This window comes from Xiphias gladius, chromosome 1, assembly GCF_016859285.1.
Source record: "Xiphias gladius isolate SHS-SW01 ecotype Sanya breed wild chromosome 1, ASM1685928v1, whole genome shotgun sequence".
NCBI lineage: Eukaryota > Metazoa > Chordata > Actinopteri > Istiophoriformes > Xiphiidae > Xiphias > Xiphias gladius.
Genome location: NC_053400.1, coordinates 28,571,977 through 28,589,482, shown reverse-complemented (window position 1 = coordinate 28,589,482; position 17,506 = coordinate 28,571,977). Strand labels below are relative to the sequence as shown.

The following is a 17,506-nucleotide window of genomic DNA, read 5'->3' as shown; positions in this document are numbered from 1 at the left end:
TTTACAACCTGTATGACATGGCTGGGTGCTTGTGGGTTTTATAGTGGCCCCAAACTGAAATAAATAGTTTATTGGTTCCAGATATTGGAAGACAAACTTTTTGTTCTTGTCGCCAACAAGTCAGCAACTTCTACTGGTGATTCCAAAACCAGGTCTATACTGAGCTTGTAATTAGAAATATTGGTGGGATAAAATTAATGTTTTGTTTTTTGTTTTTGCGTGATGAGTAGTTATAAAGAATCCGAATTAACTCTATTGGCTAAGTATGTTGACACATACAAGGTATTAGACTCTCACGCTCAGTAGCTCAGTACACTCACACACGGTGCAGAGGACAAATTTACAATGGCAATACAGATGCAGACAGACAGCTAAACAAATATAGGTTGTGGAACACGTAATGCAAGAGTGCATGGCAGTGCAAAGACAACAAACTAACATTCCACAAAGTTGAGAGGGAGGGATTGGGCAGGTCTTTTCTTTATACTACTTTTCCGAGGGAAATATATTTTATTTTAATCCACATCATTTATTTGACATTTTCGTCAGTGTGGTTTTTGGCTTTTTCAAGTTCCAAAAAAACAGTGTGTAGTCGGGCCTCTGTGGTCACATTTCAGATGTCTATGAGGGGTTAGAAGTTCCACGACAGAGACGATCCCATCTAAACCTCTCACATGGTTTCATTTGAACTGTTTGAGGTCGAAAGAGTAAAAGTTGTCCAATATTCCACAAAAAAACAGCAAAGATAAGAGAAAAGTCCAGAAAACAAACCACAACTTTTTTGTAGGAGAACTTTGCATTTTCCTCTTTCCTCTCCTATTAATCATCTCATGACCCCTCAGATCTGTCTGGTGAACCTTTGGGGGGGCCTGAACCCCAGGTTGGGAACCACTGGCCTAAACTAGGTAACTGTATATAAAGTAGTTCAAACTAGCTGCACCTTGAGCAACTACAAAAGAAAAATGCTGCTTATTGATGCAGTAGCCTATTAGCAATCTAATAATGTCATATATAATGATATATCAGTTACAAGGGGCATTTTACTAAAGAATGAGAACTTTTACTTTTGATACTTGAGGATATTTTGATGAAAATACGTATGTACTTTCACTTATTTAGGATTTATTTTTGAATGCAGCCCAGACAGGAACCTGCACACACAGACACACACACACACACACACACAAACACAACACAACAACAACGCAACACATATATGCGCTGACAGAGGCTCTGGGGCTGTTTAGGGTTTTCAGTCTGTTTAGACTTGCGTGTGACAATGAAAAGACATTATGTTCGTGTTATTGCACAGTGTTTATATTACACTGGAATGTAAATGCACGTAAAGTAGGATGATTTAGTATGACAGCTGTTTCGCGGGAATTGTTTTTAGACCTCACATGGCTCAGACGTGATGACATGTGGAAAACTGATCTGATTTCTTTCATATACACTCTACACAGTGCTAAAAGGGAAAAGGAAACCAGAAAGTGTGATTTGTTTATTTCTTAAGTCTTCCTAAGTGCAGCCAACAATTTTCAGAGATGGTAAAACACAAAACCAAGAGTAAAGATAGGCCAACAAACTTCACATAACAAACACGGAATTTTGACAAAATTACCAAGAACAACAAAAATATTTTTGTCAGACAGGGAACAGATCACGTGGTTAGTACATCCTAACTGCAGTGATGTACTGTAGGCCTTTGTTTATTTTTGCCTTTGAGATGGAAATTGCTAAAGGATTGTTTTCACACATGGAAAAATATGAAGCTCTTCTAAATCATTCGGGTGTTGATTAACACCTTCTATTTAATACCAGTGTAGTGAGACCTGCTTGGTGTTAACTCCTCTCTGGCATTTGTCAGTGTGTGACAAACTGTATCAGCTGTGTGATATTGTTAATACCAACAAGGTTTCGTATTGGAGTAAGTGACATTATGATTATGCTGCTAAAGCCCGGGGGTTGACTTATTGCTTTTAAATACAGGCACATAACAGCAAGCAAGGCAATCACACCAAATGTAATGGTTTCTTAAATTAAAGTGCTCCCAGATTACTGCAAATAGGACTAATGTTCAGGTAGCTGTTATCGGACGGCATGAAATTTATGAGGAACAGGTGCCTCAGTAGAGTTATTAAATCAAAATCACATAATGCAGGGGCACATGGTAAAAGGCTAAGCAGACTGCACTCTTTGCGTAATTAAATACTTCACATATTACGCATTTCAAGTAATAATGTGCACTTTATTGAGGTATTTAAATTTTATTGCATAGCAGGTACAATTCCTCCAATAAATATTATCGTACCAGCGGTTTTCAGAAAGGTGCCTCAATCGTCAGGGCTCACAAGACATGACTGAACCAAACCTACCAGGTAATACATTACTGTATGTCCCCCCATTTAACATTACGGTTTAATATATGGCTTATAACATGCTGTCATGTAATTGTGCACAGCTAAGTGTTTATCATTGTACGGTATTTGTGAACAATCATAACTTCTCCTATGAAGACATATTTTATAATATTACAACTGTGTTTTACTATATTGTCATTCATTATCTATTATCTAAATACAATAATAAAAATGTATATCTGCTTACAACTGCATTATAATGTGTCATAAAGCATTTATTAAATATTTATATACTGCTTAAAAATGCTAAAGTGCACTTCAAGGTAAAGTGTTGCCATATACCATAAATATAAAATGGCCATGCAGCCTCAACAACAGTTCCACCTGTCCTTCGATGGATGTAATAGATCCCTGGTTCAGGATTAACCAGGTACATAGCCATCATTAATGACACCAAGGAAGTGTCGGGATTATTTCTCGGAAGTTAAATTTTAACGACCTGAGAAGTTTACATTTTACAATTTTTAAAAAAATTCTAATGCTGTAGAGTCAATATTCTTACATTTGGCAATTTTAGGCCAAAAAATGAAATAAAATAAAGGAATTTTAGTATTTCTCCACCTGAATAAATATAATTTCAACAGATAAAAAGAGAAACACAAGACGAAAACAACATTAAGGTTAAAATTAACAAATGTGACCTCCTATTGGGATTGTTGTAAGATTTCATTAGTTTTCTTCAGAATGAATAAGACGTTTTTACCTTGCGTGTTATTTGCAATTAATGTTATTTATTTATTGAGAAGGAAAAGCCTTGTCATCCCAGTACATCCACATCTCGAAAACTCAAACACTGTCAAACTGGGTCTGTTCAAACACTTCTTGGCTGTTTTTGACCGCTATGCCCAGGTCAACAAACCATCTCCCTGAAGGGGACAAAACACAGCCATTATTCACTCTTTCTAAAAGTGCTGTTTTATGACTCAGTGCAAGTTACTTACTTAGTATATCAACTACAACTAACTATAAATCTAGTATAACAACTATAACTAACTATAAATCTAGTATAACAACTATAACTAACTATAAATCTAGTATAACATCTATAACTAAGTTATATACAGTTAAGATAGTATCTCAAAGTTACGACTTATAAGACATATGTATACGAGGTTTGTAATATAATAATGACTGAAAAAGCTATGTAATGGATTCAGCTTTGTAAATGTGTAACTCAACTCAACTTTATTTATACATCGCATACAAAGCAAAGTGCTTTACAGCACAGAGAAATGTATCTGTTCAGAGAGGAGAAAAACTAAAGAAAATATTTCAAATGACAAAATAAAGTGGAAAAAAAAAATAAATCCAATCACACAATGTTCCTAGAAAAAACAAACAATAGCGATACAGCTATATATATAAATACTACATCGTAAGAAAAGTTCTGCGTTGAATATCTCTCTTAAGTAAAGGAATGTAAGTATTATTAGCAAAAAGTACTCAAGTTTTATTTGTATTAATGGTAAATTACATACGTTATATTTTACTCATTGTTAGATAATTATGAGACTGTCTATTTGCCTAATTTCTAATCTTTTCATCAATTTACTCTTTTTCGGCAGGAGCTCCGTTGAAGAGATATCTGCGCGTCCCCGGTGCCTCCTTCCTCCTGGGCTGCGCGCCGCCGCCGCCGCCGCCTCTCTGACATTCCGCCTGCTCTCACGTGTTTTCTGTGTATAAAAGGGTCCCAGTCTCTGCTCATCATGTCCAGTGTGTCGCCAGACAAACGGAGAAAGATGGAGTCGGCGCTGAACCAGCTGAAGAAGCACACTGTGGTGGTGGCAGACACGGGAGATTTTAACGGTAAAAAAAAAAAAAAAAAAGAAAAAGGGAAAAAAAGAACCAACCCCTGCTAATGTTAGCTGGTTAGCATGCTAACTAACTTAGAGTGAACGACCGCCGTGTCAGTTAAATGTTAGCATCAGTCTCACTCCTTTTAAACTTAGCTAGCTAAATAGCACGCTATGCAAATCCTACGATGTTTTACGTTTACTTTGTAACTGCAGAATTTGACAATCTGATAATCCGATTACTTGTTATTAACGCTGCCTAATTTAGTAACACTTGCTACCTTAACGTTAGCTGCACTAGCAAGAGCTAGCTAAGTATTTTGTTTACATTATCCTCTTATCAACCTCTAAAATGACATAACTTGAAATTAGCTACAGCTACACCTATTGAGCATGTGTACGTGGTGAAAATGTAGATGATGTGGTGGCAAAACTAACTAAGTAATCATGCAACACGCTGTAAGAAGTGATTTCTTCTTCTTCTTTTTTTTTTTTTTTTTACTTCCTCGTTTGTCTCTTTCATGCCACAGAGGGAAAGGTCATGTTTCTCAAGGGGTCAGAATGAGGAAGAGTGTGCAGTAACATTATTACGTTGTGAGGCAAATCACACAGTTCCTCATGCACAACCTGCAGACTCAGGATGACATGACAGAACTGGTTTGTGACTCAGTAGCATATCAAATGGAAAGCTGATAATACTCACATTACACAGCAGGAGTGATTTGGGGTTTGCGTTGGACCACAACTGATTATAGAGCTCCTAATGATTATTTTCATTATCCATGAATCTGCCAAATATGTTTCTCGAACAGTTATTTGTTTTCTCTATAAAATTTCTTTGATTTAAAAAAAACTGTTATAATCCCGACAGATGAGGGTGATGTTCTCAAATTGTTTGTTTTGTTCGACTAGCAGTCCGAAACCCAAAGAAACTCAGGTAACTCTCATGTACAGCAAAGAAGCGGGAACCATCAAATGCTCATAATTTGTATTTGAAAAATTACTATAGATGATTATTGGATTTATCAAAATTGACTTTTGATCTCTAGTCTGCATAGGCATTTTTAATGTGTTTGTATGTCTTTTGATAAACTGCACTTTTAGACAAAAGAATGACGCTGAGTCATGCATACAGGGTTTGGACAAAAACTGCTGTATAATTTAGTGCCATTCGGTGCTGAAATTATAATCTTATTAATCAATTAGTCATGCGACTGAAAAATAATTGACATTTTATAAGCAATAATTGACATTTTCAAGCAAAAATAACAAACATTCTTTGATTCTAGTTTCTCAAAAGTGATTATTTGCTGTAAATTGGTTATCTATGCGTTTTGCTTTGTTCATCAAGGAAATCTAACAATCAAACGTATGATTGGACCTTTCATTCAAGTTAGTGGAATTAAGTACTTCATTGATGACTGACGAGCTACTAAGAAGAAACTACAGATATAAGCAGTAAAAGAAAACAAAACAATTTGAAGATGTCACCTTGGAAGGTGCTGATAGGTCTCTTCCACTATTTTTTGATATAGATAAAACCATTCATCAAAAACATAATTGACACATTAACTGAAAAATGAAACAGTAGTTTTTTTTGGCAGGTGTACAATCCAATACAGCAACAGCACAAACAGAGCAGGACAATCAGAACTTGCCAGCAAGTAACAGATACTTTTTCACATCACAATATCCTACCCATCAACAGTGTCTGTCACACAATGCTGATTTAAACAGTTTTTATCAAAACATCTCTAGGCCGTAGTGAAACCTCTGTTAGCACTGTCAGTGAAAAATTGAAAAAGATGTTACGCAGAGTTTGTGATAGTGATGACATCTGTGGTCACTGAAGATTGACACAGCCGTTGGTTTCACATTTTTGAGGACTCCTATTCAAAATGCACACACGCGTGGTTTATGTAATCTAGGTTATACATGAGTGGTGTAAAATTTCTCAGATGTCACCTATTGCAAGTTTAGACATGTTCAACTCCAGCAGCAGAACTTCTGTTTCCAGTAAGAAATGCAAGAACGTGGTCAAACAGGGTGTAACACCACAGTCTTGCTTCACTCATGTAACTGAGGAAAAGATTTCTGAGGAAGAATCTTACAGTGACAATGGGCTGAGCGGACACTTGTGAAATTTTGCACAAGGCTACTTGGTAACTGATCAGCCTGCACAGTTATAGATGGTTTAAAGACGACATACTGTACATTTAGTTAAGGTTCCTTTTTATGAGATGAGATCTCAGCAGGTCTGAAATGTGACATTTCACAGAATTGTTCACAACTGCGTAGATGCATTCTAATATCACATTTAGATTAAGGCACTAATCTGACTGGGATTTTAAATACATTATGGATTTTAATTTAACCATTTAAGGTTATTGTGAATATAAATGCAAAACATGGCATAGCTAGCAGTCAAATTAAAGCACATTAACCAATATGAAAAGAAGTTGTTTCTTCTTATTTTGTGGTTAATTTGACGTTCCCCCACACGCTTTCACACATACCTCTGGATATTAAACTGATGCTCCAGCAAACTACAAAGTGCCGTCACTGCAAATGTAAAGCTACCGCCATACTCGTCTGGTATAATCTGGTTATTTGCAGTAATTGTGCTGTGATATACATATAAATATAGTTGGTGCAGATCCAATTTATCGATTACTAGAAAAGTGAAATCGGTATTATCAACTACATATTTAAAAACTTGCACAGAAAAGTCTGGACTACTGCTATACTAATTACAATCCTTTATTTGTGTTTAAATTTTTTATCATAACTTTTAAACAACATTTTTGCCCAGTTGAGGACATGTATTGTCAGTGGAAATAAAAAGGCATGTCCTCAATGGTAATTTGGGATGGCTATTAAATTATGGATAGCTTACAAAACTACCCATATGGTAGACTGACCAGACCCCATCTTTTGTGAATATTGCCATAATCAGCTCTTTAACTGTGTAGTGTCTTCTTGAACTGTTGATCACGAGTATCCAGTCCAAACCCAATGACCTACAGAAGGATCCAATTATTTTGGAGCTACTGTGAGAGACACCTGGCTACAGAACAGAGGCAGGCTTTGTTCTTAGGCCGAAGAGCTGGCAGCGTTGACAGAACTCAGCTGCTACAGTCGAGTCCTCACAAAAAAACCACTGCGTCCCGTGAAAAGGCCCTGCCACTCATGCATATCAAATTAAAATCTGCAGTACAGTTCTGTAAACTGCAAGAGGATGATTTTAAAAACTGTTCTGTCAGAGTTCTTTTGGTAATGGGATAAAATAAGATCTCAATACAGGCCTTGTGACTTTTATCATAAACATTACTCAACTCTTTTGAAGTCAGTTTGTCATATTTTTTATTAAGTAGGGCAGTCTCATAATTCCCAGAATCATATAATCTAGCTTTTGTAATAAACAGAAGATGATTAAATCAATAATCATTGCCCTACTTAAGCCCTTTCTCTTTCCTAAGGCAATTTTAAACTGTGTATTCTTCTTTATAAGAAGAAACACTGATATCCATCTGCCGCTTCTGAATCTGGTTTCTGTTTTTCACAGGACAGAACAGCAACACGTCTAGGCAGTAGATGGCGCAATTTCTATCTGAAAGCAGCATTATATTGTAGATTCAACATACCAGAGTTCCCACTGTGACACTCTCTGATGTTCTTTACCTAAACACAGACAAAATCCACATTTGAATGAATAAATGAAGGAAAACCTTGAATTGAGGTATCTCAGCGAGAGAGCCAGACTGGTCTGAATTGCTTAGTTACATTGTGTCAACTGTCTGCATAGACTACTGTCGGAAGATTTCAAATAGATGTGACTTTATTTTTCCTAGACTAAAATTAGAAACCAGATTGTATATTTTTATTTTGCCTTTAAGCTGTACTTCTTAGGCCTGTAAGATTCAGGGTGAACAGTTGCACTGTAATACAAAGTTTTGAATGCCACCTCTGTCCAGTTTCCCCCGCAGATGTTTTGGCAAATTAAATGGATAAAAGGACAGATCCTGGGCTTGATGAGATATTTGATATTCATAAGAATGATATCTACAGTGTGAAAAAGCAGGTTGTGTGTAAATGACTTGTCTCTGCTGTGTCTTCCCATCCTGCAGCCATTGACGAGTACAAGCCTCAAGATGCCACCACTAACCCATCTCTTATCCTGGCTGCCGCAAAGATGCCAGCCTACCAGCCCCTATTGGATCAGGCCATCAAATACGGCATCGCCAAAGGCGGGTAAGAGGTTGCGCACATATGAGGGCTAAAGCAGACTCCCTAAATTTAAACCATTCTTTTGTGGTGTACCTGTTGGATTACACTAGAGGTCAAACCTGAATCCAAACAGCACTGAAGTACAAGACATTTGCTAAAGAAAGGGAACATTTTATGTGGTTTTGTAGATGTTGCACAGTACACAATTCCTCTGTGCAACGTGTTGACAAAGTTCCTCAATTTTAGAGCAGGTAGTTGATTGTAATGTTAGTCATTCCTGCTTAAACGTGAGGTTTGTGATGCATTTTAATGATTGTATTTCTTAGATTTGTGCAATGGAGGGTGGTTAAACATTAAAAACTACATTTACAGTGTTTGGAGATGGTCTCCATACTCTTCATGTTGAAGAAATGTGGATTGGGTTTGTGGTTTTGCACCTTACTGGTTGAGTACCTAAACTGTCAAACAACTTCAACCTGATGAAGTACTTAGTAATGCGGAGAATGCGCAGAAGTCGAGGATGGCAGCTTTGAGAAAAGTATAACTGCATAATGTTGTCTATTTTCATGAAATTCCTCTCTTCAGTGTAACTTAGACCAGTGAGATCACCAGATAATAACAATAATGTGTCCTCCTCCGTTCAGAACTGAAGAGGAGCAGGTAGCCAACACCATGGACAAGCTGTTTGTTACTTTTGGACTAGAGATTCTCAAGAAGGTTCCAGGCAGAGTCTCTACTGAGGTGGATGCCAGGTAGGTGGAAACAACAAGTCACAAGGGGCTAGTTATGACAGGAAACATGTTTACTATCTTGAACTTTTCAAAGTAACACAGTAGACTGAGAACGTAAACTCTGTGCAGTATTACATTAAAATATTACAATTGAACAGTCAGCTTTTATTCAGAGACAAAGTTATTGGTTATGTCATCCCTCAAATGTGGAAAACTTTATTGCAATTACTTTTATTGTCTTTGGAGATTTACACTTAATCCTTCTATAAAAAATTTGCTGGGAGCCCATATGTATATATAAAATCCACTCACAACATTATGTAATAATCAAAATTTTAGAAAATGCAGGATGCGTGTTTTTTGTTTTTTTGAGAAAAAACAACTTTATTTTAACAACTCACATGTTCCATTTCAGTAAAATAGGTACCTGAATCACGAATTGAATAAAAACAGTAAAATGAACTGCATTTACAGTATACATCACTTTCATCTAAAGCCCTTTACACTTTGCCTCTCCATTCATCCACACACAAACACACACTCAAAAGAAAGCTACCACGTAGGATGCTCCCAACCATCGGGGCCATTTGGAGATGAATGTCTTGTTCAAGGACATGTGCACAGGAGTAACCGGGGATCACACCACTCCTGCAATAAATAGACAACCCGTGCTACTTGCTGAGCCACAGCTGCACCACCAATAAATCATTGAAACTAGGCTGAAATAAAACACAGTAATTGTGCCAATATAGGGTGTGGATGTCAAATTTGAGCTAAACGCTTAATGGTTGTGTTGTTTCGCCTAACAGACTATCTTTTGATAAAGATGAAATGGTTGCCAAGGCCCTTAGGCTCATCGCTCTCTACGAAGAGGCAGGCATCAGCAAGGAGCGTGTGCTCATCAAGCTGTCATCGACGTGGGAGGGGATCGAGGCCGGCAAGTGAGTATATAATGGTAGCTATGCCATTTGTTTGCATTTTTGTCCGTATCAGTTGATTTGTTTTTTAGCATTTTATGGTCTTGATGGGTTTCATCTCTTTTTGATCTTACCTTGACTCAAGGTGGACACAACAGGGTCTCTTTCGATGTCTTACATTGGGAGGTGGTGCAGCTTCGTCACAAATAAAGACCACCTCAGCCAACAAAAAGACGGCGATCACAAACCGCAATGTCCCTAGTTCTAGTTCAGCCGGAGACCTTGGTCGCATCTCCCTTTCTATCTCTCAAACAAATTCGAACTGACAACTAATTAATTGAAACTAATTCATACACTTTATTAACGTGAAAAACTTCAGTGTATGCGCTCACTGAGCACTTTTCAGGGGGATGAATCTGGTGCTATCTTGAGATGTGGTTTGCTGTGAAGCCATAGCAGAGACTTAAAATGCACCCTGTGGAGTTTCTGACCTCTAGTAGATTATTATTATTTTTTATTTATTTTTTTAATTTTTAAATGTGCAGGTCCCGTTTTAGTTGGTCTTGTGCATTAGCTGAAAGATGCGATGTGATACATTCCTGTCCAGTGGTTTCACACTATTCCAATGAAATACAGGCGGGTAATTGTAATGCACCAAAATTAAGCAGCCTTGCATCAACAAAAGCAGGGTTGACTGCTTTTAAGTAAACGTAGAGGTAAATAATTCAGGATTAGACCTCAAGGATACACTTAGTGTATTGGTGAGAACCATAAAATTAATGAATGTAAACAGTTTTTACGTTTACCAGAAAACTCCACTGGGTACTTTTTTTTTCCCTTCATGGAATATTTGCAGAATGAAAAAATTTTTAAGTTAAAGGCCCCGAAAAAAAACTTTCTTAACGAGCTTCTTTGTAGGAACAGTGCAGTTCTACATGGTTATTGTTCTACTTTAATTTCTAGATTTCTCTCTGTGTTTTTTGTTTGTGCTCTTCTCACTGGAGTTGATGTGGGTTGTGTTGAAAAATGCATAACCACCAGGATTTGGCACCATTTAAATCAAAATGCAGTGACAGTTGTGAAATTGTTTGCTTGTTTCCAGGCTATTTTCAGTCAAAATTGACCAAACTACATCTGCACAGTCCTGATGAAGCAGTGTAGTGTTTTGTTTTGTTTCTGTTGTTGTTGTTTTTTTTGTTTTTTAATTTTAACTTTGTGGCTTATTTAGTCACAAATATATAATGTTATGGTGAAATAGTTTTCATTGGCTTAAAATTTAAGAGACATACAGATGTACACTCTATTGTGGAGATGTCATTTAGTAATACTTTGTTTAAATTAGCCATGATCTGTAGAATTTAAAACATTTTAACTTTGCCATCCCTCTAACATGGTGATCAAATTTTATTAAAAAAAAAAAAAGAACAAAAAAAAAACCTTTTTACCGTCACCAAATTTTCAAAAGATGATTTAAACAAAGCGGCATTTTGCAAATGAGGGAACAAAACAGAAAACCATTCTGTTTCTTTTTTTCCCAGCCACCACCAGACAAACTCAATGAACAAACAGCTCTGCGGCCGAGCAGCGAGCTGAAGTTTGATCATCATGAGCTGGATTCATGTTACATAATGTATTGTTAGTCTGAGTTTAAATATTGAGCAGATGGATTTGTATCTTAATGGTTCTTGTGCGGTAAAGGGTATTACCACACAAACAGGATACAGAGCTGGTCTATGATCAGAGTACTCCATCTGCAAAAACAATTCTTTACTTTTTTTTTTTTTTTTAAATCTTAGATTTTATTTGATCCAATTTTGAGGTGAAACCAATTAGTCAATTAAATGATTAGGTGATTGAAAGGAAATTAATCATTTAAGTCAAACATCAAGCAAAAACAGCAAATATTTGCAGGTTCTGGCTTCTTCCAATCAGAGAATTTGCTGCTTTCCTCTGTTTTCTATGAATATCGTTGGGTTTTGGACTGTTGTCACCGTAATACCCGGTAGCCTGTATCTGTGTTTATAGGTCTACGTCAGTTTGATACCACATATTTAACCAGTGCAAAAATAATAGGACTGAACGGTCTCTCAAATAGACTGCACATTGAGAAAAATGTTTCCCGATCTTTGAGGCGGTTCTCGTTGAAATGTCAAGCGGAGGAGAAAAATGCGTGTTTACATATGGACGTATTACTGTCTTGTGATATGTTTAACTTGTTTTTTTTTTTTTTTGTGTGTGTGTTTAGGGAGCTTGAGGAGAAGCATGGTGTTCACTGCAACATGACCCTGCTGTTCTCTTTTGCTCAGGCTGTGGCCTGTGCAGAAGCCAAGGTAACACTTATATCACCCTTCGTTGGACGCATCTTCGACTGGTACAAGGAGAATACAGACCGCAAAAGCTACGAGCCACATGAAGACCCAGGTAATGAAGGCCATTCTTAGTGTTATGAAATCTGCCTTCGTCTGAATATAAGTCGTAAGGAGGAATTCTTTTTCATTGCGTAAACTGGATAAGACAGCAAAACATTGTTGATATTTCAAAGGCTTTGCCTTCTTTTATGAATGTATTCTAATTTTTCTAGGATGTGTAACTACAGTATCAGTTGATCACTGTAGGCTTGGGACCAATTATTTATTAAGTAATAATAATAATACTAGAGTTTATTTATAAATCACTTATTAAAATCAGCATTTACAAAGGGTAGGCAAAATCCAATCAAATAGTAAGAACAAATACTGGTTCATAACAAACAAAAGGATTTGTTATGAAGAAAATGCATCTAATTTGTTTGTTTGGCCTCAAGGGTACACATATAATGCACTTTGGTTAGTAATATTAATGTAAACGTAATTTGTTTTCTTTTCAAGAAAACTCCACAGGGAAATTTTAACTTCCAAATAACAACAGTCATAGAAAACCTAGAAAAGCCATGGAATTTGGAAGTAGCCTTTTCTAGACCGGAAAAGGTTTTGGAAAAAACTGAAAACCCGAAAGGAACGGAAAATTGTTATAAATAGGAAAAGGCTTTATTTTATGAGTCTTTAAAATCCAATTTATTTCCAAATGATCTTTCCTGGAAAGAACAAGACAATTTGGTGCCGTTAACAAGTAAAGCAGAGAGTGATCGGTTGGTACACTACTTCCAGTTATTTCTCAATGCTAAGCTAAAGTATTTGGCATTTGGAACCAGAAAGTTGTGAGGGCCTTCACTGCGGATTTAGGCCACCATGTTTACACCAGGGGACCAATGTCCACTGAAAGTATTTCAGAAGCAATGGACTTCAAGTGACCTGTGGTTCAGGAGGTAAATTTGTGATGTTTCGTTTGTTCAAATATATATATTTTAATCAAATTCGTCTCTCTCTGTCACACACTTTTTTATCTTTCCCACTTCAACTGGAAACTATTAAAGAGATTCCCCTGTAGAAAATCAAGTGAGAGCAATATTATATACAATTATATAAATTATAATATAAAATTATCATTACAAAGAAGGCTGATGCCTCTATCTGTAGTGTTGTGAATGGCCTTTACTAAGAACATGATAAAACAATATGTTGAGAAACACAACTCTGTAACAATGGCCAAATAAATACAGCCCAAATACCTGGAACATAAGTTACTTCAGGAAATATGATTTAGCTATTAATTTTATGTCAAGCATGAAGAAATGAAAACATTTATATACACTTTAAAGTTGCCTTCCATCTGTTTCCAAATATCTTTGACAGTACCATGAATGACAGAAAAAACTCTTTGGTGAAGGTCAGGTTTTTACAGTAGGGTCGGGACATATACTCAATATTGTGATATGTCATCTATCATCACATTATCATTATAGTGGCACCGATGTCAGATTTGTGTGTGGTACTGAATACATTTCCTTCCTGCAGCCATTTGAATTCTGGTTTCAGACGGTTCAGCCTTTTTCCAGCTTGTCTGGTGTCTGGTATATGTGGGTGTGTTTGAGGCTGACGACAGCAGTGGTCAGTGACACCCGCTCTTCCGACCTCATTTTTAAGAGAAATGTTTTTCTCCATCTAGACATACTTACAGTTTGACAACAGAGATTTTTGACTGGCTGAGACCTGTTAAGGCTCTTGCATGAGTTGAGAGGGAAGGACTTCAAGTATGACATGTATTTGACATAAATGGCATAGAACATGGTGGCGCAGTGCCCAGTGTGCTGTTAATCTAGTCTGAGCAGGCCAGCGAAACGCGACCATTCTCCACACCGTTTAGAACCTTAACAAACCGTGTGATTTGTCTAGTATTCGATCCCAGACTGCGATATGTTTTTGGATACATCGCCCAGCCCTAATCGGCAGCTGAATGCCAGCCAATTCAAACCAAATCAGGAAAGCATGGAGAAAACGGCGCAGAAACCCCTCGGGGAAATAACCATAACTGTTCTAACTTTGTCAGAAAACGGTGCGTGTGAACGTAGGATCCCACCACTCATAATAAGAAGCTCACTGAGAAAGTTTCCAGGGCCTTTTTAACAGAACTCACCAGAATTTTTCACCAGCACTACCGACAGTCTTTAAACAAAAACAAAACCAGTAACCACATAATGAAAACCATAGTGAAAACGGTATGTGCTTCTGAAACATCCTTCAGTTTGAACTGATTAGGCTTCGTGTAACTTTGTAACTGGTGCTTTTGTGAACCAGGGATGTGTGCGTGTTTTGGCTTTTGGTTTCACGGCTTGGCTTTAAATTTCCCTTCTTCTCCTTCCCAAGGTGTGCTGAGTGTGACAAAGATTTACAACTACTACAAGAAGTTTGGCTACAGCACCGTGGTGATGGGCGCCTCCTTCAGAAACACGGGGCAAGTCAAAGCCCTGGCCGGCTGCGACCTGCTCACCATCTCCCCGGGGCTGCTGGCAGAGCTCAGCCAAGATCACAGCACCGTCACAGAGAGCCTCAATGTGGAGAAAGGTACTGTTCTGTGACTGTGTTCACTTCCCGCAAAATACTGCTTTCTTAAATAGCTCTGCCAGTTTTATTTTCATTGTCCCTGGGCATATAGTGAACTACAAAACATAAAAAGGGTTTGACAAAAAATACTTAAAGACACTAGTAGTCAAAGGTTTTGGCACCTAGTTGGATCGTAATGAATCCCTAAATATATTTATTAAATTAGGAAATAACAACCTGTGCAGCCTCTCTGCACAGGCTGTTGTTTCCTAATTTAATAGGAAACATTTTTCCTGTTCTGCAGCTTGATTTGATGCAAAGAAAAAAAAAATGTTGCACTGACAGCTGCTATTAAAGTCTCAACTCACTTCATTCTTGCATCAAAGGACAATGGTGCTGTTTTTTGAAGGGTCTGTTCTCAAGACCCCAGATGTTTCTTGTTATAGCCAAAGATTAAAGGGCACAGAGATGTGGGAAAGGATGCTACATAGTACAAATATGACACATGATCTGCTGTCTGCTCATGGGGCGGGGGGGGTAGTAATTTGTAAAACCTGTAATGTATCTCCAGATTTACCGTGATGGTTTTGTTTTTGCAGCCAAGGCCTCTGATCTGGAGAAGATCCACCTGGATGAGAAGGCTTTCCGCTGGCAGCACAACGAGGACCGCATGGCGGTGGAGAAACTGTCCGACGGCATCCGCAAGTTTGCTGCTGACGCCATCAAACTGGAGACCGTGATCAAAGTCAGAGGCTTTTCTTTCTTCTTCTTCTTCTTCTTCTTCTTCTTCTTTTTTGGCAAATGTATATGATTCTGTGTGAGCACTCATACTAATGACACACTGCTTCCTTGCAGCCAGTATAGTGATGATTTAGTTTATGCAAGGTGTTCGTCAAGCCTTGTATGCTAACTTTTTTTTTTTTTTTTTTTTTTTTTAATCACAGGAGAAAATGCTCAGTGCGAAAAACGGGCAGTAATGAACACATTTGGCGTCTCCAGCCGCATTGACATGAAGTATAAGGAGTGAGGAGGCTGCCGTCTTTGTCCCCAGCTACCTGATAGAAGGTCCAAAGCACCAGAAGGCCTTCCCTCTCATCTGACCAAACTCCAGGGACCTCCTGAATGGACACCTTTCGTCTCTTAGGCTGGGACTGACTGACTGTCTGTTTTCTGACCAAACATAAACGGTGATTAATGCTAATGTTGGTGTGGCGTTGTTGTAAAATAGTCTAATATTTGCTAAAAACTTGACCAGAAAGGAAAAAAAAATAAACAACTTTGCAGAAGAAATGTCTTAATGTGACTTGGCCTAGTCTCTTTTGAGTAGTAATTATGTGACTACAAGAAAGGACCACAATTTTGCTACGGGCTATGGCAAATAAAGATAATTGTACCATCATTCCTCAGAATATTACATTCTGCTCTTTGAATAAATAAACCTCTCAGCCTTCACAGCTGTGTTTGGGTATTTTTTTTATTTTTTTATTTTTTTGTTGTTGTAACTTTCTGTCTTTGCTAACAGATCAGCGAGTTACAGCAGGTGTCAGACACACACACACTGCATTGACTGTAAAACCATGCAAGGCATTTTAAAGGGGAGTTCTGAATTTGAGGTAAAATACCATTATTCTTACCAGTTTCACAAAGTCCTCCTCTTGACACGAAACTATTGTCATGTTTTTTTTTTTAAACAGTCTGTGGTCCAGCCAGTTTAACTGGCTAATTCTGCCTGTGCCCAAATTTAGCTGAACTCCACCTTAAGTTCCTGAGACCTATAAAGGAGGAACACGTTTATTGGAAACTCCAATACCTGTTTGATACCAGACAAGACCTCAATTACTAGGTGGAACTTTGAGACGTCTGTGGCAGGTGGCTCGAGGTAATGGATTTCATTTTACTTCTGTAATAGATATGTTGGATTTCCCTATGTTTATTTCAGTGATTGGAGGTTTGAGTCCACAAAATTTTGTGGTTTTACCAACAAATCTTGAGGAATTGGTCTGTTGTGAGTTGAAGGTTTCGCCCCTCAAAAAGGTTGTACACAATTATAATTGAGTAACAAACTGATACTTACATTTTAAGCAGATAATTAGTTGTCTTATACAAAAATGCCTCTGATAATGCACTGGACTTACACAAGCTTCCTGTCCTGATTCAGTGAACATGATAAAGATTACAGATTGATTGTACGACAGAAACTTTGATAAACAGGATTTTTGTTGTTTTTGAGGGGAAACTATTTGAATAAGAAACACACGTTACACACGTGTGATTCAGGTGTCAGTTTACCACAAAAGACAATATGTTTAAAAATTGTTGAAGGTGTTGCACAACCTTAAAAACTTCAACTAGTGTCTCGTAACGGAGTATGAATAATTTAACCCCGTAAATCTTTTGTTGAAATCCTGGTAGGTGCGACAGTCAGACAAGCTCCTGAAATGTTTAAGTTTCAGTTCTCAAGCTGTTTTTGAAGCCATCTTTTAGCGGAATAAAAGTAAG

At 37.5% G+C, this 17,506-nt stretch overlaps 1 protein-coding gene across 1 annotated transcript; it reads left to right on the top strand.

Annotated features, from left to right (window-relative positions):
• The first annotated feature begins 4,042 nt into the window (after positions 1–4,042).
• On the top strand, positions 4,043–16,459 carry taldo1 (transaldolase 1). The gene is made up of 8 exons (XM_040137868.1): positions 4,043–4,226; positions 8,341–8,464; positions 9,085–9,192; positions 9,981–10,112; positions 12,334–12,509; positions 14,831–15,028; positions 15,607–15,752; positions 15,952–16,459. The coding sequence occupies exons 1-8, from the start codon at positions 4,127–4,129 to the stop codon at positions 15,982–15,984; spliced, it is 1,017 nt and encodes a 338-aa protein (XP_039993802.1). The 5' UTR covers positions 4,043–4,126; the 3' UTR covers positions 15,985–16,459.
• The last annotated feature ends 1,047 nt before the right edge of the window (positions 16,460–17,506 follow it).